We start from the raw sequence: 20,120 nt of genomic DNA on the forward strand, positions 1-20,120 counted from the left end.
GAGGATATCCCCAGGAGTGTGTCAGTAGTGAGAGGATATCCCCAAGAGTGTGTCAGTCGTGGGAGGATATCCCCAGGAGTGTGTCAGTAGTGGGAGGATATCCCCAGGAGTGTGTCAGTATTGGGAGGATATCCCCAGGAGTGTGTCAGTAGTGAGAGGATATCCCCAGGAGTGTGTCAGTATTGAGAGGGTAACCCCAGGAGTGTGTCAGTACGGACAGGCTATCCCCAGGAGTGTGTCAGTATTGAGAGGGTATCCCCAGGAGTGTGTCAGTATTGGGAGGATATCCCCAGGAGTGTGTCAGTATTGGGAGGATATCCCCAGGAGTGTGTCAGTATTGAGAGGGTAACCCCAGGAGTGTGTCAGTACGGACAGGCTATCCCCAGGAGTGTGTCAGTATTGAGAGGGTATCCCCAGGAGTGTGTCAGTATTGAGAGGATATCCCCAGGTGTGTGTCAGTATTGAGAGGGTAACCCAGGAGTGTGTCAGTATTGGGAGGATATCCCAGGAGTGTGTCCGTATTGAGAGGGTATCCCCAGGAGTGTGTCCGTATTGAGAGGGTATCCCCAGGAGTGTGTCACTATTGAGAGGGTATCCCCAGGAGTGTGTCAGTTTTGAGAGGTTATCCCCAGGAGTGTGTCAGTATTGAGAGGGTATCCCCAGGAGTGTGTCAGTATTGAGAGGTTATCCCCAGGAGTGTGTCAGTATTGAGAGGATATCCCCAGGAGTGTGTCAGAATTGAGAGGATATCCCCAGGAGTGTGTCAGTATTGAGAGGGTATCCCCAGGAGTGTGTGAGTATTGGGAGGATATCCCCAGGAGTGTGTCAGTATTGAGAGGATATCCCCAGGAGTGTGTCAGTATTGAGAGGGTATCCCCAGGAGTGTGTCAGTATTGAGAGGGTATCCCCAGGAGTGTGTCAGTATTGGGAGGATATCCCCAGGAGTGTGTCAGTATCAGGAGGGTATCCCCAGGAGTATGTCAGTATTGGGAGGATATCCCCAGGAGTGTGTCAATATCAGGAGGGTATCCCCAGGAGTGTGTCAGTATTGAGAGGATATCCCCAGGAGTGTGTCAATATCAGGAGGGTATCCCCAGGAGTGTGTCAGTATTGAGAGGATATCCCCAGGAGTGTGTCAGTATCGAGAGGATATCCCCAGGAGTGTGTCAGTATCAGGAGGGTATCCCCAGGAGTGTGTCAGTATCAGGAGGGTATCCCCAGGAGTATGTCAGTATTGGGAGGATATCCCCAGGAGTGTGTCAGTATCGAGAGGATATCCCCAGGAGTGTGTCAGTATTGGGAGGATATCCCCAGGAGTGTGTCAGTATCAGGAGGGTATCCCCAGGAGTATGTCAGTATTGGGAGGATATCCCCAGGAGTGTGTCAGTATCGAGAGGATATCCCCAGGAGTGTGTCAGTATCAGGAGGGTATCCCCAGGAGTGTGTCAGTACGTATGCAGCACTCCCTCAGTCCTGCCCCTCCGACATGCAGCACTCCCTCAGTACTGACTGACCAACAGTACAGCGCTCCCTCAGTGCTGAACCTCCAATTGTGCAACACACCCTCAGCACTGACCCTCGGACAGTGCAGCGCTCCCTCAGTACTGACCCTCCGACAGTGCAGCACTCCCTCAGTACTGACCCTCCAACAGTACGGCACTCCCTCAGTACTCACCCTACGACTGTGCAGCCTTCCCTCAGTAATGACCCTCAGAAAATGCAGCACTCACTCAGTACTGACCCTCCGACATGCAGCACTGCCTCAGTACTGACCCTCCGACATGCAGCACTGCCTCAGTACTGACCCTCCGACATGCAGCACTGCCTCAGTACTGACCCTCCGACAGTACGGCACTCCCTCAGTACTCACCCGACGACTGTGCAGCCTTCCCTCAGTAATGACCCTCAGAAAATGCAGCACTCACTCAGTACTGACCCTCTGACATGCAGCACTCCCTCAGTACTGACCGACCAACAGTACAGCGCTCCCTCAGTGCTGTACCCCCAACTGTGCAAAACACCCTCAGCAAAACACCCTCAGCACTCAGTTTCGGGTGGATATGCGTGGAAAGTTCTTTACGCAGAGGGTGGTGGGTGCCTGGAACGCGTTGCCAGCGGAGGTGGTAGACGCGGGCACGATAGCGTCTTTTAAGATGTATCTAGACAGATACATGAATGGGCAGGAAGCAAAGAGATACAGACCCTTAGAAAATAGGCGACATGTTCAGATAGAGGATCTGGATCGGCGCAGGCTTGGAGGGCCGAAGGGTCTGTTCCTTTGCTGTAATTTTCTTTGTTCTTTGTTCACTGACCCTCGGACAGTGCAGCACTCCCTCAGTACTGACTCTCCGACAGTGCAGCACTCCCTCAGTACTGACCCTCCGACAGTTCGGCACTCCCTCAGTACTGTCTCTCCGACAATGTAGCGTTCCATCAGTTCTGAACCTCCGACAGTGCAGCACTCCCTCAGTACTGACCCTCCGACAGTGCGGCACTCGCTCAGTACTGACCCTACAACTGTACAGCGCTCCCTCAGTACTGAAACTCCGACAGTGCAGCACTCCCTCAGTACTGACCCTACGACAGTGCGGCGCTCCCTCAGTACTGACCCTCCAACAGTGCAGGACTCCCTCAGTACTGACCCTCCGACAGAGCAGCGCTCCCTCAGTACTGACCCTCCGACAGTGCGGCACTCTCTCAGTACTGACCCTCCGACAGTGTAGCACACCCTCAGTACTGACCCTCCAACAGTGCAGCACTCCCTCAGTACTGACTCTCCGACAGTGCAGCACTCCCTCAGTACTGACCCTCCGACATTGCGGCACTCCCTCAGTACTGACCCTCCGACTGCGCAGCACTCCCTCAGTACTGACCCTCTGACAGTGCGGCACGATGCTCTGTAGCTGATTTCGAAGGTCACGTACCCCTTCATGGTTTCCAAACCAACCTGCTTGGGTTGGTTTCGGAAAGTGTTGATAGGTTTGTTTGTTCGGTGGATGTGGGCCCAAAGGAGTCTCCTGGAACAAAGAGTGAGATTTTTCAGATGCTTAAATAGCAAGATTAGAGTTGCTAAAATGACTGGATTTGCACATCTTTCAGTGGGAGAGGCCACAACAAATGCAGTTGGGAATCAGTGAATAATACAGCACAGGAAGAGGCCATTCTACCCATCGTGCCTGTGTTGGCTCTTTGAAAGATCTATCCAATTTCGTCCCCACTCTCCCCCCCCCCCCCCACCCCCTGCTTTCCCCCATCCTCCTGCAAATTTTTCCCCTTCAAGTATTTCTCCAATTCCCCTTTTGAAAGTTATTATTGAATCTGCTTCCACCGCCCTTTCAGGCAGCGCGTTCCAGATCACAACAACTCACTGCGTCAAAAACATTCTCCTCCTCTCCCCCCCTCTGGCTCTTTTCCCAACTTGTTTTCATTCCTGTGTGTGAGGAGAGTGAAGTTAAAGGGACCGCGAGGGCAGGTGGTTGGCTGATCCTTAACATCCAGACCTCCTGTTTGTGAGCTCTCTGTGTTGCACCGACTGGCTCTGAGGTCTTATGCTGCACAGATTCCCACCCAGGAGCCGTCTTTCACACTCTCCCATATCCTGGCACAGCTCTGAGACCCGGCAGCCAACCCACCTTTGTTACACACACAGATTGCCCCTGTTAAACAGACAAACAACTTGCGGTTACATCTGGCCATTATCAGCTCACTCAGTGTCCCAGCTCTGTCCACATGCAAACTGTGGAGAGATGCACACAGCTGCTTGGGGGAGGGGCATGTTAGAGACAGACGGACGGAGGCAGAGAGAGAGAGGGCCAGAGAGTGACAGCGAGAGAGAGAGAGAGCATGGACGAAAAGGAGAAAATGAGAGAGAAAGAGACAGTGAAAGAGAGTGAGGGAGAGACGGAACCAGAGAGAGAGAGACAAAGAATGAGAGCGAGAGGGGGAAAGAAAGATGGAGAGAGAAAGAGAGAGAGGCAGAGAAAGAAACATAGAGATAGAAAGAGAGACAGAAAGAGTGGGACCTCTGAGATCTCTGCACTCTGCCCATCCCCCGATTCCCATCGCTCCACCATTGGCGGCCGTGCCTTCAGCTGCCTGGGGGCCCTAAGCTCTGGAATTCCCTCCCTAAACCTCTCCGCCTCTCTCTCTCCTCCTTTAAGACACTCCTTAATAAAACCGACCTCTCTGACCGAGCTTTTGGTCGCCGGTCCCTAAAATCTCCTGATGTGGCTCGGGGTGAAATTGTGTCTGATTTGTGCCCCTGTGAAGCACCCTGGGACATTTTACAATGTCAAAAGTGCTATATAAATGCAGTTGAGAGTCACAGAGTGAGACAAGAGAGATAGTCAGAGAGTGAGTGAGACAGACAGAGTGAGTGAGACAGAGAGTGAGACAAGAGAGATAGTCAGAGAGTGAGTGAGACAGACAGAGAGAGTGAGACAGAGAGTGAGACAAGAGAGATAGTCAGAGAGTGAGTGAGACAGACAGAGTGAGTGAGACAGAGAGTGAGTGAGTGAGACAGACAGAGAGAGTGAGACAGAGAGAGTGAGACAAGAGAGATAGTCAGAGAGTGAGTGAGACAGACAGAGTGAGTGAGACAGAGAGTGAGTGAGACAGAGAGAGTGAGACAGAGTGAGACAAGAGAGATAGTCAGAGAGTGAGTGAGACAGACAGAGTATGAGACAGACAGGGTGAGGGAGACAGACAGAGAGTGAGTGAGACAGAGAGAGTGAGTGAGACAGAGTGAGACAAGAGAGATATTCAGAGAGTGAGTGAGACAGACAGAGTGTGAGACAGACAGGGTGAGGGAGACAGAGAGAGTGAGTGAGACAGACAGACAGAGTGAGTGAGACCAACAGAGAGAGTGAGACAAACAGAGAGAGTGAGACAAACAGAGAGCGTGAGACAGACAGAGTGAGTGAGAGACAGAGAGAGAGTGAGAGCATGAGAGACAGAGAGAGACACAGGTTTATGAGGTTATGTTAAATCCTTTATAAAGTCCTGCTAGTCCCCAGCAGGAGGATTGTGTCCAACTCCGGGCGCCACTACCTTTCGGACGGGTGTCCAGTCCTTGGAGAGGGTGCGGAGGGAGATTTACTGGAATGGTCCCAGGGATGAGGGACTTCAGTGAATGTGGAGAGACTGGAGAAGCTGGGATTGTTCTCCTTAGAGCAGAGAAGGTTAAGGGGGAGATTTAATCGAGGCGTTCAAAATCACGAGGGGGGTTTCGATGGAGTAAATGAGGAGAAACTGTTCCCAGTGGCAGGAGGGTCGGTAACCAGAGGGACACAGATTGAGGATAATCGGTAAAAGAACCAGAGGCGGGGGGGGGAGAGAGGAGGAGAATGTTTTTGACGCAGTGAGTTGTTGTGATCTGGAACGCGCTGCCTGAAAGGGCGGTGGAAGCAGATTCAATAGTAACTTTCAAAAGGGGGAATTGGGGAAATACTGGAAGGGGAAAAAATTGCAGGGCGATGGGGAAAGAGCGGCGGAGGGGGGGAGGGGAGTGAGGACTAATTGGATAGATCTTTCAAAGAGCCAGTACAGGCACGATGGGCTGAATGGTCTCCTCCTGGGCTGCTTGTTTCGAGGATTCTCATTTCTAAGGATGGCACCTACATTTCCATGGACTGTTTCGAATCGTATCCGGGAGGTCCCTGCCCTCCTACATCAGTCACTGTCCCTGGAGGCCCAGTTAAATCACAGTACACAGGTTAAAAAATAATAGGGTAATAATAGTAGGGGATTTCAACTTCCCCAATATCAACTGGAATAGTCTTAGTCCAAAAGGCTTCTAGGGGGCGGAATTCTGAAAATGCATACAGGAGAGCCTTTTGAGCCAGTACGTAGAAAGTCCTGCAAGAGAAGGGGCGGTACTGGACCTAATCCGAGGGAATGAAGCCAAACAAGTGGTAGAAGTGTCAGTGGGGGTGCATTTCAGCGATAGTGACCATAACTCTGTAAGATTTAAGGTAGCTATGGAAAAGGACAAAGATGGATCGGAAATAAAGGTACTGAATTGGGGGAAGGCCGATTTCAATATGATAAAACAGGATCTGGCCAAAGTGGTCTGGGAGCAGCTACATGTAGGAAAGTCGACATCAGACCAGTGGGAGTCATTCAAAGAGGAAATAGTGAGGGTTCAGAGCCAACATGTACCCGTAAAGGTGAAGGGTAGGACCAACAAGTCCAGGGAACCCTCGATGTCAAGTGATATAAAGGAGTGGATCAGGAAAAAAAGGAGATTTCTGGCAGATTCAGAGTGCTGAATACAGCAGAGGCATGAGAGTATAGAAAGTGTAGGGGGGGGGGGGTACTTATAAAATTAATTAGGAGAGCGAAGAGGGGACATGAAAAAACACTGGCGGGCAAGATAAAGGAAAATCCAAAGGCGTTTTATAAGTATATTAAGGGCAAGATGATAACCAGGGAAAGAGTAGGGCCCATTAGGGACCAAAGTGGCAATCTGTGTGTGGAGCTGGAGGATGTAGGTGAGGTTTGAAATGATTACTTTTCATCTCTGTTCACTTTGGAGAAGGACGATGTCGGTGTAGAGATCAGGGAGGGGGATTGTAACATACGTGAACATATTAGCATTGAAAGGGATGAAGTATTAGATGTTTTAGCGGGCTTAAAAGTAGATAAATCCCCAGGCCCAGATGAGATGTATCCCAGGCTATTATGTGAGGCAAAGGAGGAGATTGCAGGGGCTCTGACAAATTTTCAACTCCTCTCTGGCCACAGGAGAAGTACCAGAGGACTGGAGGACAGTGAATATGGTACCATTATTCAAGAAGGGTAGCAGGGATAAACCAGGTAATTACAGGCCGGTGAATCTAACATCAATGTTGGGAAACTATTGGAAAAAGTTCTGAGGGACAGGATTAATGTCCACTTGGAGAGGCAGGGATAAATCAGGGATATTCAGCACGGCTTTGTCAGGGGGGAGATCGTGTCTAACTAACTTGATTGAATTTTTCAAGGAGGTGACTAGATGTGTGGATGAGGGTAAAGCAGTTGATAGTCTACATGGACTTCAGTAAGGCTTTTGATAAGGTCCCGCGATGGGAGATTGGTTAAGAAGGTAAGAGCCCATGGCATCCCGGGCAATTTGGCAAATTGGATCCAAAATTGGCTTAGTGGCAGGAGGTGATGGTCGAGGGTTGTTTTTGCGAGTGGAAGCCTGTGACCAGTGGTGTACCACAAGGATCGGTGCTGGGATCCTTGCTGTTTGTAGTGTACATTAATGATTTAGACGTGAATTAAGGAGGTATGATCAGTAAATTCGCAGATGGCACGAAAATTGGTGGTGTCGTAAATAGTGAGGAGGAAAGCCTGAGATTACAGGATGATATAGATGGGCTGGTAAGATGGGTGGAGCAGTGGCAAATGGAATTTAATCCTGAGAAGGGTGAGGTGATGCATTTTGGGAGGACTAACACGGCAAGGGAATATACAATGGATGGTAGGACCCTAGGAAGTACAGAGGGTCAGAGGGACCTTGGTGTACTTGTCCATAGATCACTGAAGGCAGCAACACAGGTAGATAAGGTGGTTAGGAAGGCATATGGGATACCTGCCATTTTTAGCCGAGGCACAGAATATAAGAGCAGGGAGGTTATGATGGAGCTGTATAAAATGCTAGTTAGGCCACAGTTGGAGTACTGTGTACAGTTCTGGTCACCACACTATAGGAAGGATGTGATTGCACTGGAGAGGGTGCAGAGGAGATTCACCAGGATGTTACCTGGGCTGGAGCATTTCAGCTATGAAGAGAGACTGAAAAGGCTGGGGTTATTTTCCTTCGAGCAGAGAAGGCTGAGGGGGGACCTGATTGAGGTATACAAAATTATGAGGGGCATTGATAGATTAGATAGGAAGAAACCTTTGCCCTTAGCGGAGGGGTCAAAAACCGGGGGCTTAAATTTAAGGTAAGGGGCAGAAAGTTTAGGGGAGATTTGAGGAAAAACATTTTCACTCAGAGGGTGGTTGGAATCTGGAACACACTGCCTGAAGGAGTGGTAGAGGCAGGAACCCTCATAACATTTAAGAAGTATTTAGATGAGCACTTGAAACGCCATAGCATACAAGGCTATGGGCCAATTGATGGAAAACGGGAGTAGAGTAAGCTGCTTGATGGCTGGCACAGACGCGATGGGACAAAGGGCCTGAATCTAAACTGTATAACTCTATGACTATGACACCTGGTTTGGAAAGAGATGATTCATTAAAAGAGGAGTGTCTGTTTTTTGACCTTTCTTAATATGCAAATGTTTCTTGTTGTAACTTGGTTGCCTGGTTTATGGGAGATTGCCAGAAGCAGATATGGGATATTGGCACATCAATAATCCAATTAAACACTTAGCACCTTTCAAACAACGTGCTGAGATCAGAGATTGAGAGTGACACTTACCCACAAGGTGGAATGTACAAAAGTAAACTGCAAATGCACGAAAGCGCACACCACCCAACAACGGTTTGGGGACTTGGAATCTGCAGGCACACACTGTAAACCGTATCCCAGTGAGAGTCAGTGTGTGTGGAACCCGTACCCCAGTGAGAGTCAGTGTGTGTGGAACCCGTACCCCAGTGAGAGTCAGTGTGTGTGGAACCCGTACCCCAGCGAGAGTCAGTGTGTGTGGGACCCGTACCCCAGTGAGAGTCAGTGTGTGTGGGATCCGTACCCCAGCGAGAGTCAGTGAGTGTGGAACTCATACCTCAATAAGAGTCAGTGTGTGTGGGACCCGCACCCCAGTGAAAGTCAGTGTGTGCGGGAACCGTATCCCAGTGAGAGTCAGTGTGTGTGTGGAACCCGTACCCCAGTGAGAGTCAGTGTGTGTGTGGAACCCGTACCCCAGTGAGAGTCAGTGTGTGTGGGATCCGTACCCCAGCGAGAGTCAGTGTGTGTGGGACCCGTACCCCAGTGAGAGTCAGTGTGTGTGGGATCCGTACCCCAGCGAGAGTCAGTGAGTGTGGAACTCATACCTCAATAAGAGTCAGTGTGTGTGGGACCCGCACCCCAGTGAAAGTCAGTGTGTGCGGGAACCGTATCCCAGTGAGAGTCAGTGTGTGTGAGACCCATACCCCAGCGAGAGTCAGTGTGTGTGGAACCCGTACCCCAGTGAGAGTCAGTGTGTGTGGGACCCGTACCCCAGTGAGAGTCAGTGTGTGTGGGACCCGTACCCCAGTGAGAGTCAGTGAGTGTGGGACCCGTACCCCAGTGAGAGTTAGTGAGTGTGGAACTCATACCTTAGTAAGAGTCAGTGTGTGTGGGACCTGCACCCAAGTGAGAGTCAGTGTGCGTGGGACCCGTACCCCAGTGAGAGTCAGTGAGTGTGGGACCCGTACCCCAGTGAGAGTTAGTGAGTGTGGGACCCGTACCCCAGTGAGAGTTAGTGAGTGTGGAACTCATACCTTAGTAAGAGTCAGTGTGTGTGGGACCCGCACCCCAGTGAGAGTCAGTGTGCGTGGAACTCATACCTCTACACTCACCCCTTCCCCTCCCTCCCAGAACCGTGACAGGGTTCCCCTTGTCCTCACTTTTCATCCCACCAGCCTCCATATCCAAAGGATCACCCTCCGCCATTTTCGCCACCTCCAGCGTGATGCCACTACCAAACGCATCTTCCCCTCCCTTCCCCTGTCAGCATTCCGAAGGGATCGTTCCCTCCGCGACACCCTGGTCCACTCCTCCATTACCCCCACCACCTCGTCCCCGTCCCAGGGCACCTTCCCCTGCAATCGCAGGAGGTGTAATACCTGCCCATTTACCTCCTCTCTCCTCACTATCCCAGGCCCCAAACACTCCTTTCAGGTGAAGCAGCGATTTACTTGTACTTCTTTCAATGTAGTATACTGTATTCGCTGCTCACAGTGTGGTCTCCTCTACATTGGGGAGACCAAGCGCAGACTGGGTGACCGCTTTGCGGAACATCTCCGCTCAGTCCGCAAGCAGGACCCTGAGCTTCCGGTTGCTTGCCATTTCAACACTCCCCCCTGCTCTCATGCTCACATCTCTGTCCTGGGATTGCTGCAGTGTTCCAGTGAACATCAACGCAAGCTCGAGGAACAGCATCTCATCTACCAATTAGGCACACTACAGCCTGCCAGACTGAACATTGAGTTCAATAATTTCAGAGCATGACAGCCCCCCATTTTACTTTCATTTTTAGTTATTTTTTCTTCCTTTTTTTACATTCTTTTTTACATTTTTTACCATCTTTTTTTTGCATTTATTTCATTTCATCTTAGTTGGTTCAGTTTGCTTACCCACTGTTTTTCTTCAGGTTTGCACTTGCTGCTGTTCAATATTCAGTGTATTTACACCTAATCTGTACTCATGCTTTGTCTTTCAACACACCATTAACATATTGTTTGCCTTTGTTCCATGACCTTTTGGTCAGCGATGTGGCCTTGTCCAATCTACACCTTCTCCTTTGTTATCTCTTGCCCCACCCCCACCTCACTTGCTTATAATCTGTGACTTTTCTAATATTTGTCAGTTCCGAAGAAGGGTCACTGACCCGAAACGTTAACTCTGCTTCTCTTTCCACAGATGCTGCCAGACCTGCTGAGTCATTCCAGCATTTCTTGTTTTTATTTCAGATTTCCAGCATCCGCAGTATTTTGCTTCTCTTTTGTTCTCTCTTGCACACCCCCCGCCCCCCCCCCACCACTCCACCCCCACCCTGCTTTACTTGCTTATAACCTTTTACATTTCTAATATTTGTAAGTTCTCAATACGGGTCACTGACCCGAAACGTTAACTCTGCTTCTATCTCCACAGATGCTGCCAGACCTGTTGAGTATTTCCAGCATTTCTTGTTTTTATTTCACATTTCCAGCATCTGCAGTATTTTGCTTTTATATTACCATATTTTAGGTGGCAGTTAGGCCATGTCATTGATCTGAAACTACTGGTTTTAAGAACTGCTTGAGAATTGGCGTCCAGTCTCCCTCCTCAGCACGGATTACAAATCTTAGCCCGGGCTATGTCTACCCGCCTGGGCTCCTTGCTGGCACACATGTTGCTTTCCCGGGCCGGTCCATCCAGGACAACATCCACCTGATCCGGGACCTGATCCATCTTTCCCAGAGGACTGGTCTGTCAGTTCCTTTCTCTCTCTCGATCAGGAGCTGGTGTTCGATAGGGTGCTTCACGAATACCTTTTCGGGACTCTGCGCGCTTTCGGACCCGGATGGCATTTTGAGGCCCGGTTCTGAATTTAGTACGCCGCCGCAGAGCGTCTGGTCAAAGATAGGGCGGCACAGTGGCGCAGTGGTTAGCACTGCAGCCTCACAGCTCCAGGGACCCGGGTTCGATTCTGGGTACTGTCTGTGTGGAGTTTGCAAGTTCTCCCTGTGTCTGCGTGGGTTTTCTCCGGGTGCTCCGGTTTCCTCCCACAAGCCAAAAGACTTGCAGGTTGGTAGGTAAATTGGCCATTATAAATTGTCACTAGTATAGGTAGGTGGTAGGGAAATATAGGGACAGATGGGGATGTGGTAGGAATATGGGATTAGTGTAAGATGAGTATAAATGGGTAGTTGATGGTCGGCACAGACTCGGTGGGCCGAAGGGCCTGTTTCTGTTTCAGTGCTGTATCTCTAATACAGATCTAATAATGGGTCCTCGATGGCGTCCCTACGCTCTGGGAGAGGAATGTGTCAGGGATGCCCCATGTCCGGCCAATTGTATACCAGCTGCGTGGAGCCCTTCCTGTGCCTGCTTCGCAGGAGGTTGACTCCGCGTGAGCCGGCCATGTGGGTCGTCCTCTCGGATTACGCCGACAACGTGCTCCTCTCAGTCACAAATCTCATTGACTTGTGGAGGATACACGACTGCCAGCAGACCTCCGCAAGGATCAATTGGTAAAAATGTTCCGGACTCCTGGTGGGTCAGTGGCGGGTGGACTCCCTGCCGGAAGAGTTGACACCTTTTGCGTGGAGCACCATGCACCTCCTCTATCTGGCAGTTCACCTTAGCCGCACTGAGGAAGCCTGGCCGGCAAACTGGCAGGAATTGGAGGCCAAAAACACCACTCGGCTGGGGCGCTGGACAGGACTGCTCCGAGTGCTTTCCGAGCGCTGGTCATAAACCAACTGGTGGCCTCCATGTTGTGGTACCGGTTGGTCACTTTGGCCCCGCCCCCTGAATTTGTCACCAAGATCCAAAAGAAACTCATCGATTTCTTCTGGGGCAAGAGGAAACACTTGGTCTCTGTCGCGGTTTTGAGTCTCCCGAACGCGGAGGGTGGCCAGTCGCTGGTGTGCGTCCGCACCCAGGCTGCGACTCCCGGCTTCGGACCCTGCAGAGATACCTATACGTCGAGCGTCCTCCCAGATGGTGTGCACTGGCGACGTATTTTTTCCGCCAGTGTCACTGCCTTCAAGACGACACGCAGCTCCTGGCGGGGACGGTCCGGCGGGCGGAGGAGTAGCCGAAACCCCCGGGACGCCCCTCACTGCGGGTGGCGAGGGGGCTCGGAAGAGCAGAGCACTCCCGGCCGATCTGAGCCCCGCTCGGACGGAACTGCTCATCGGACCCAGACCCCGAAACCCTCCTCGGGAGCCGGTCCCGCACAACCCGAGCGGCCTCTCGGAAATGCCCTCCGTGCCATTCCAATCGGCGCGGAGGGGTTTCCTGTACGGGCTTCTCCTGCACACTCTCCACTTCCTCGCCCTCGTCAGCCGGCCGGACACGCCCTGGCGGTCCGCGTTGCCATCTGGCGGCGAGGGGAAACCCCGATGGAGGTCTCTCTACGCGGAAGTCTTCCCCCTTTACATTGGGGACCTGGAGTGGAGGGCGCTGCACAGAGCAGGCCCGTGCAATAGACTTTTAAGTCTGCGGCCTGGTTCCATGTTCCATGTTTATACGGAGTGTGCGAGGTTGCAGCCCCTCTTTGAGTATTTTGAAGGGGCTGCTCCTCACGTTCCGGCTGCACTGCATCCCCACGCTCCTGATCTTTGGGCACCCGGTGAGGAGGGGCGTGGGTCGGGAGGAGGATTTCCTCGTCAGTCTGCTCCTGGGCCTGGCCAAGGTGGCAATTCACAGGTCCAGGTTGCGGGCTGTCGGGGGGTCCGTCCTCTCTGATTGCCTGCCCCGAGGTTACGTTCACGCCCGGGTGTCCCTGGAGAAGGAGCATGTGGTGTCCGCCGGTAGGTCGAAGCCTTCCGCAACCGGTGGGCACCGCAGGGACTGGAGTGCATCATTGACACCGAGAATGGCATTTTAATTTGAGTTTGTTTAAATTATCGATTTTTTTCAATGAAGTTATTTTTATAAAATGTATATAAAGGGGGACTTAGGTATGAAAGGCCCCCTCGACATCAAAAAAGGGGGTTAGATGCAGAGTTACACTCCCTCTGCACTGTCCCCAAAAAACACTCCCAGGAAACAGCGTGCATTTATAAAGCAACTTTCACCTGGTTACAAACATCCCAAGGTGCCTCACAGGAGTGTAAATCGGACAAAATTTGACCCTGGGCCTTAACAGTAGATATTAGGGACAGACAACTAAAAGCTCGGTCCGAGAGGTCAGTTTTAAGCAGCGTCTTAAAGGAGGAGAGAGAGAGGTGGAGAGGTTTAGGGAGAGAATTCCAGAGCTTAGGGCCCAGGCAGCTGAAGGCATGGCTGCCAATGGTGGAGCGATGAAAATCAGGGGATGCATGAGAGGTCAGAATTGTCCAAGTCTCCAAGATCTCTGTGTTCCTCAGTACTGACCCTGTCTGGAGTGGGAGCACGAACCCTCGATTTTCTGACTGTTTGGCTGCTGATCACTCTCAGAGCAGAATTAAAATCAGGCTCCATTCTCATTCATGGGCCAGGGTCGCACATGCACCCCTCTAACTGAGACAAGCCCCAAACCCAAGACGTTTACCATGAGGGAGGGCACCCCCCTATGCAGTAACTGCACTGGGATATGAAATGTGGTTAATGTAAGTTACACCACGCCCCCTGGCCTTGGACTGTAAATCCCAGCTCCCTGCTCTCTCTGCCTCCCTCTGACATACACGATGCCATTTACAGCGTCGTACCTTTGTTATAACATCCCATGACTCCATTCTTTATGCCACACTTTTCATCAGTCGTGCAGGAGATCTCTTCACAAACCAACCCGACCGCAGAACACATGCATCTTTCCTTGCAGTCCTTCTGAATCACCACATCATCAAGCTGTGGAGGGAACAAACAGGAGACTGTTAGCATGAGGAAGGTATCCCCAGAATGTGGTCAGTATTGAGAGGATATCCCCAGGAGTGTGTCAGTATCAGGAGGGTATCCCCAGGAGTGTGTCAGTATTGAGAGGATATCCCCAGGAGTGAGTCAGTATTGAGAGGATATCCCCAGGAGTGTGTCAGTATCAGGAGGATATCCCCTGGAGTGTGTCAGTATTGAGAGGATGTCCCCAGGAGTGTGTCAGTATTGAGAGACTATTCCCAGGAGTGTGTCAGTATTGGGAGGATATACCCAGGAGTGTGTCAGTACGGACAGGCTATCCCCAGGAGTGTGTCAGTATTGAGAGGGTATTCCCAGGTGTATGTCCTTATTGAGAGGATATCCCCAGGAGTATGTCATTGTGGACAGAGTATCGCCAGGAGTGTGTCAGTATAGGGAGGATATCCCCAGGAGTGTGTCAGTAGTGAGAGGATATCCCCAGGAGTGTGTCAGTCGTGGGAGGATATCCCCAGGAGTGTGTCAGTAGTGGGAGGATATCCCCAGGAGTGTGTCAGTATTGGGAGGATATCCCCAGGAGTGTGTCAGTATTGGGAGGATATCCCCAGGAGTGTGTCAGTATTGGGAGGATATCCCCAGGAGTGTGTCAGTATTGGGAGGATATCCCCAGGAGTGTGTCAGTATTGGGAGGATATCCCCAGGAGTGTGTCAGTATTGAGAGGGTAACCCCAGGAGTGTGTCAGTACGGACAGGCTATCCCCAGGAGTGTGTCAGTATTGAGAGGGTATTCCCAGGTGTGTGTCAGTATTGAGAGGGTATCCCAGGAGTGTGTCAGTATTGGGAGGATATCCCAGGAGTGTGTCCGTATTGAGAGGGTATCCCCAGGAGTGTGTCCGTATTGAGAGGATATCCCCAGGTGTGTGTCAGTATTGAGAGGGTATCCCCAGGTGTGTGTCAGTATTGAGAGGGTATCCCAGGAGTGTGTCAGTATCAGGAGGATATCCCCAGGAGTGTGTCAGTATTGAGAGGATATCCCCAGGTGTGTGTCAGTATTGAGAGGGTATCCCAGGAGTGTGTCAGTATTGGGAGGATATCCCCAGGAGTGTGTCAGTATTGAGAGGGTAACCCCAGGAGTGTGTCAGTACGGACAGGCTATCCCCAGGAGTGTGTCAGTATTGAGAGGGTATCCCCAGGAGTGTGTCAGTATTGAGAGGGTATCCCCAGGAGTGTGTCAGTATTGAGAGGATATCCCCAGGAGTGTGTCAGTATCAGGAGGATATCCCCAGGAGTGTGTCAGTATTGAGAGGATATCCCCAGGTGTGTGTCAGTATTGAGAGGGTATCCCAGGAGTGTGTCAGTATTGGGAGGATATCCCAGGAGTGTGTCCGTATTGAGAGGGTATCCCCAGGAGTGTGTCCGTATTGAGAGGGTATCCCCAGGAGTGTGTCACTATTGAGAGGGTATCCCCAGGAGTGTGTCCGTATTGAGAGGGTATCCCCAGGAGTGTGTCCGTATTGAGAGGGTATCCCCAGGAGTGTGTCACTATTGAGAGGATATCCCCAGGAGTGTGTCAGTATTGAGAGGATATCCCCAGGAGTGTGTCAGAATTGAGAGGATATCCCCAGGAGTGTGTCAGTATTGAGAGGGTATCCCCAGGAGTGTGTCAGTATTGGGAGGATATCCCCAGGAGTGTGTCAGTATTGAGAGGATATCCCCAGGAGTGTGTCAGTATTGAGAGGGTATCCCCAGGAGTGTGTCAGTATTGAGAGGGTATCCCCAGGAGTGTGTCAGTATTGGGAGGATATCCCCAGGAGTGTGTCAGTATCAGGAGGGTATCCCCAGGAGTATGTCAGTATTGGGAGGATATCCCCAGGAGTGTGTCAATATCAGGAGGGTATCCCCAGGAGTGTGTCAGTATTGAGAGGATATCCCCAGGAGTGTGTCAATATCAGGAGGGTATCCCCAGGAGTGTGTCAGTATTGAGAGGATATCCCCAGGAGTGTGTCAGTATCGAGAGGATATCCCCAGGAGTGTGTCAGTATCGAGAGGATATCCCCAGGAGTGTGTCAGTATCAGGAGGGTATCCCCAGGAGTGTGTCAGTATCAGGAGGGTATCCCCAGGAGTATGTCAGTATTGGGAGGATATCCCCAGGAGTGTGTCAGTATCGAGAGGATATCCCCAGGAGTGTGTCAGTATTGGGAGGATATCCCCAGGAGTGTGTCAGTATCAGGAGGGTATCCCCAGGAGTATGTCAGTATTGGGAGGATATCCCCAGGAGTGTGTCAGTATCGAGAGGATATCCCCAGGAGTGTGTCAGTATCAGGAGGGTATCCCCAGGAGTATGTCAGTATTGGGAGGATATCCCCAGGAGTGTGTCAGTATCAGGAGGGTATCCCCAGGAGTATGTCAGTATTGGGAGGATATCCCCAGGAGTGTGTCAATATCAGGAGGGTATCCCCAGGAGTGTGTCAGTACGTATGCAGCACTCCCTCAGTCCTGCCCCTCCGACATGCAGCACTCCCTCAGTACTGACTGACCAACAGTACAGCGCTCCCTCAGTGCTGAACCTCCAATTGTGCAACACACCCTCAGCACTGACCCTCGGACAGTGCAGCGCTCCCTCAGTACTGACCCTCCGACAGTGCAGCACTCCCTCAGTACTGACCCTCCAACAGTACGGCACTCCCTCAGTACTCACCCTACGACTGTGCAGCCTTCCCTCAGTAATGACCCTCAGAAAATGCAGCACTCACTCAGTACTGACCCTCCGACATGCAGCACTGCCTCAGTACTGACCCTCCGACATGCAGCACTGCCTCAGTACTGACCCTCCGACATGCAGCACTGCCTCAGTACTGACCCTCCGACAGTACGGCACTCCCTCAGTACTCACCCTACGACTGTGCAGCCTTCCCTCAGTAATGACCCTCAGAAAATGCAGCACTCACTCAGTACTGACCCTCTGACATGCAGCACTCCCTCAGTACTGACCGACCAACAGTACAGCGCTCCCTCAGTGCTGTACCCCCAACTGTGCAAAACACCCTCAGCAAAACACCCTCAGCACTCAGTTTCGGGTGGATATGCGTGGAAAGTTCTTTACGCAGAGGGTGGTGGGTGCCTGGAACGCGTTGCCAGCGGAGGTGGTAGACGCGGGCACGATAGCGTCTTTTAAGATGTATCTAGACAGATACATGAATGGGCAGGAAGCAAAGAGATACAGACCCTTAGAAAATAGGCGACATGTTCAGATAGAGGATCTGGATCGGCGCAGGCTTGGAGGGCCGAAGGGTCTGTTCCTTTGCTGTAATTTTCTTTGTTCTTTGTTCACTGACCCTCGGACAGTGCAGCACTCCCTCAGTACTGACCCTACGACTGTGCAGCCTTCCCTCAGTATTGACCCTCAGAAAATGCAGCACTCCCTCAGTACTGACCCTCCAACAGTGCAGGACTCCCTCAGTACTGACCCTCCGACAGAGCAGCGCTCCCTCAGTACTGACCCTCCGACAGTGCGGCACTCTCTCAGTACTGACCCTCCGACAGTGTAGCACTCCCTCAGTACTGACCCTCCGACAGTTCGGCACTCCCTCAGTACTGTCTCTCCGACAATGTAGCGTTCCATCAGTTCTGAACCTCCGACAGTGCAGCACTCCCTCAGTACTGACCCTCCGACAGTGCGGCACTCCCTCAGTACTGACCCTACAACTGTACAGCGCTCCCTCAGTACTGAAACTCCGACAGTGCAGCACTCCCTCAGTACTGACCCTACGACAGTGCGGCGCTCCCTCAGTACTGACCCTCCAACAGTGCAGGACTCCCTCAGTACTGACCCTCCGACAGAGCAGCGCTCCCTCAGTACTGACCCTCCGACAGTGCGGCACTCTCTCAGTACTGACCCTCCGACAGTGTAGCACTCCCTCAGTACTGGCCCTCCAACAGTGCAGCACTCCCTCAGTACTGACTCTCCGACAGTGCAGCACTCCCTCAGTACTGACCCTCCGACATTGCGGCACTCCCTCAGTACTGACCCTCCGACTGCGCAGCACTCCCTCAGTACTGACCCTCTGACAGTGCGGCACGATGCTCTGTAGCTGATTTCGAAGGTCACGTACCCCTTCATGGTTTCCAAACCAACCTGCTTGGGTTGGTTTCGGAAAGTGTTGATAGGTTTGTTTGTTCGGTGGATGTGGGCCCAAAGGAGTCTCCTGGAACAAAGAGTGAGATTTTTCAGATGCTTAAATAGCAAGATTAGAGTTGCTAAAATGACTGGATTTGCACATCTTTCAGTGGGAGAGGCCACAACAAATGCAGTTGGGAATCAGTGAATAATACAGCACAGGAAGAGGCCATTCTACCCATCGTGCCTGTGTTGGCTCTTTGAAAGATCTATCCAATTTCGTCCCCACTCTCCCCCCCCCCCCCCCCCCACCCCCTGCTTTCCCCCATCCTCCTGCAAATTTTTCCCCTTCAAGTATTTCTCCAATTCCCCTTTTGAAAGTTATTATTGAATCTGCTTCCACCGCCCTTTCAGGCAGCGCGTTCCAGATCACAACAACTCACTGCGTCAAAAACATTCTCCTCCTCTCCCCCCCTCTGGCTCTTTTCCCAACTTGTTTTCATTCCTGTGTGTGAGGAGAGTGAAGTTAAAGGGACCGCGAGGGCAGGTGGTTGGCTGATCCTTAACATCTGTGACCTCCTGTTTGTGAGCTCTCTGTGTTGCACCGACTGGCTCTGAGGTCTTATGCTGCACAGATTCCCACCCAGGAGCCGTCTTTCACACTCTCCCATATCCTGGCACAGCTCTGAGACCCGGCAGCCAACCCACCTTTGTTACACACACAGATTGCCCCTGTTAAACAGACAAACAACTTGCGGTTACATCTGGCCATTATCAGCTCACTCAGTGTCCCAGCTCTGTCCACATGCAAACTGTGGAGAGATGCACACAGCTGCTTGGGGGAGGGGCATGTTAGAGACAGACGGACGGAGGCAGAGAGAGAGAGGGCCAGAGAGTGACAGCGAGAGAGAGAGAGAGAGCATGGACGAAAAGGAGAAAATGAGAGAGAGAGAGAGACAGTGAAAGAGAGTGAGGGAGAGACGGAACCAGAGAGAGAGAGACAAAGAATGAGAGCGAGAGGGGGAAAGAAAGATGGAGAGAGAAAGAGAGAGAGGCAGAGAAAGAAACATAGAGATAGAAAGAGAGACAGAAAGAGTGGGACCTGAGATCTCTGCACTCTGCCCATCCCCCGATTCCCATCGCTCCACCATTGGCGGCCGTGCCTTCAGCTGCCTGGGGGCCCTAAGCTCTGGAATTCCCTCCCTAAACCTCTCCGCCTCTCTCTCTCCTCCTTTAAGACACTCCTTAATAAAACCGACCTCTCTGACCGAGCTTTTGGTCGCCGGTCCCTAAAATCTCCTGATGTGGCTCGGGGTGAAATTGTGTCTGATTTGTGCCCCTGTGAAGCACCCTGGGACATTTTACAATGTCAAAAGTGCTATATAAATGCAGTTGAGAGTCACAGAGTGAGACAAGAGAGATAGTCAGAGAGTGAGTGAGACAGACAGAGTGAGTGAGACAGAGAGTGAGACAAGAGAGATAGTCAGAGAGTGAGTGAGACAGACAGAGAGAGTGAGACAGAGAGTGAGACAAGAGAGATAGTCAGAGAGTGAGTGAGACAGACAGAGTGAGTGAGACAGAGAGTGAGTGAGTGAGACAGACAGAGAGAGTGAGACAGAGAGAGTGAGACAAGAGAGATAGTCAGAGAGTGAGTGAGACAGACAGAGTGAGTGAGACAGAGAGTGAGTGAGACAGAGAGAGTGAGACAGAGTGAGACAAGAGAGATAGTCAGAGAGTGAGTGAGACAGACAGAGTATGAGACAGACAGGGTGAGGGAGACAGACAGAGAGTGAGTGAGACAGAGAGAGTGAGTGAGACAGAGTGAGACA

At 51.6% G+C, this 20,120-nt stretch overlaps 1 protein-coding gene across 9 annotated transcripts in view; it reads right to left on the bottom strand.

The window, feature by feature from the left end:
* Positions 1–20,120, bottom strand: part of LOC137352797 (complement C1q-like protein 3) — a 241,811-nt gene that overhangs the window by 60,626 nt on the left and 161,065 nt on the right. For 6 of the 9 annotated variants that reach the window (XR_010969787.1, XR_010969788.1, XR_010969785.1 and 3 more), the window contains 3 exons: positions 18,310–18,379; positions 14,035–14,173; positions 2,925–3,017 (listed from right to left, as the gene is read on the bottom strand). Coding sequence is in view for 3 of the 9 variants with exons in the window: in XM_068018632.1 (XP_067874733.1) it covers positions 2,929–3,017; positions 14,035–14,173; positions 18,310–18,379 (298 nt within the window). In the remaining 6 variants the exon portion in view is untranslated. Of the gene's footprint in view, positions 1–1,675; positions 1,743–2,873; positions 3,018–14,034; positions 14,174–18,309; positions 18,380–20,120 lie in introns of those variants that run through there. The other 3 variants (XR_010969789.1, XM_068018631.1, XM_068018629.1) reach the window with 3 other exon arrangements.

This window comes from Heterodontus francisci, chromosome 39 (assembly GCF_036365525.1).
Source record: "Heterodontus francisci isolate sHetFra1 chromosome 39, sHetFra1.hap1, whole genome shotgun sequence".
Taxonomy (NCBI): Eukaryota; Metazoa; Chordata; class Chondrichthyes; order Heterodontiformes; family Heterodontidae; genus Heterodontus; species Heterodontus francisci.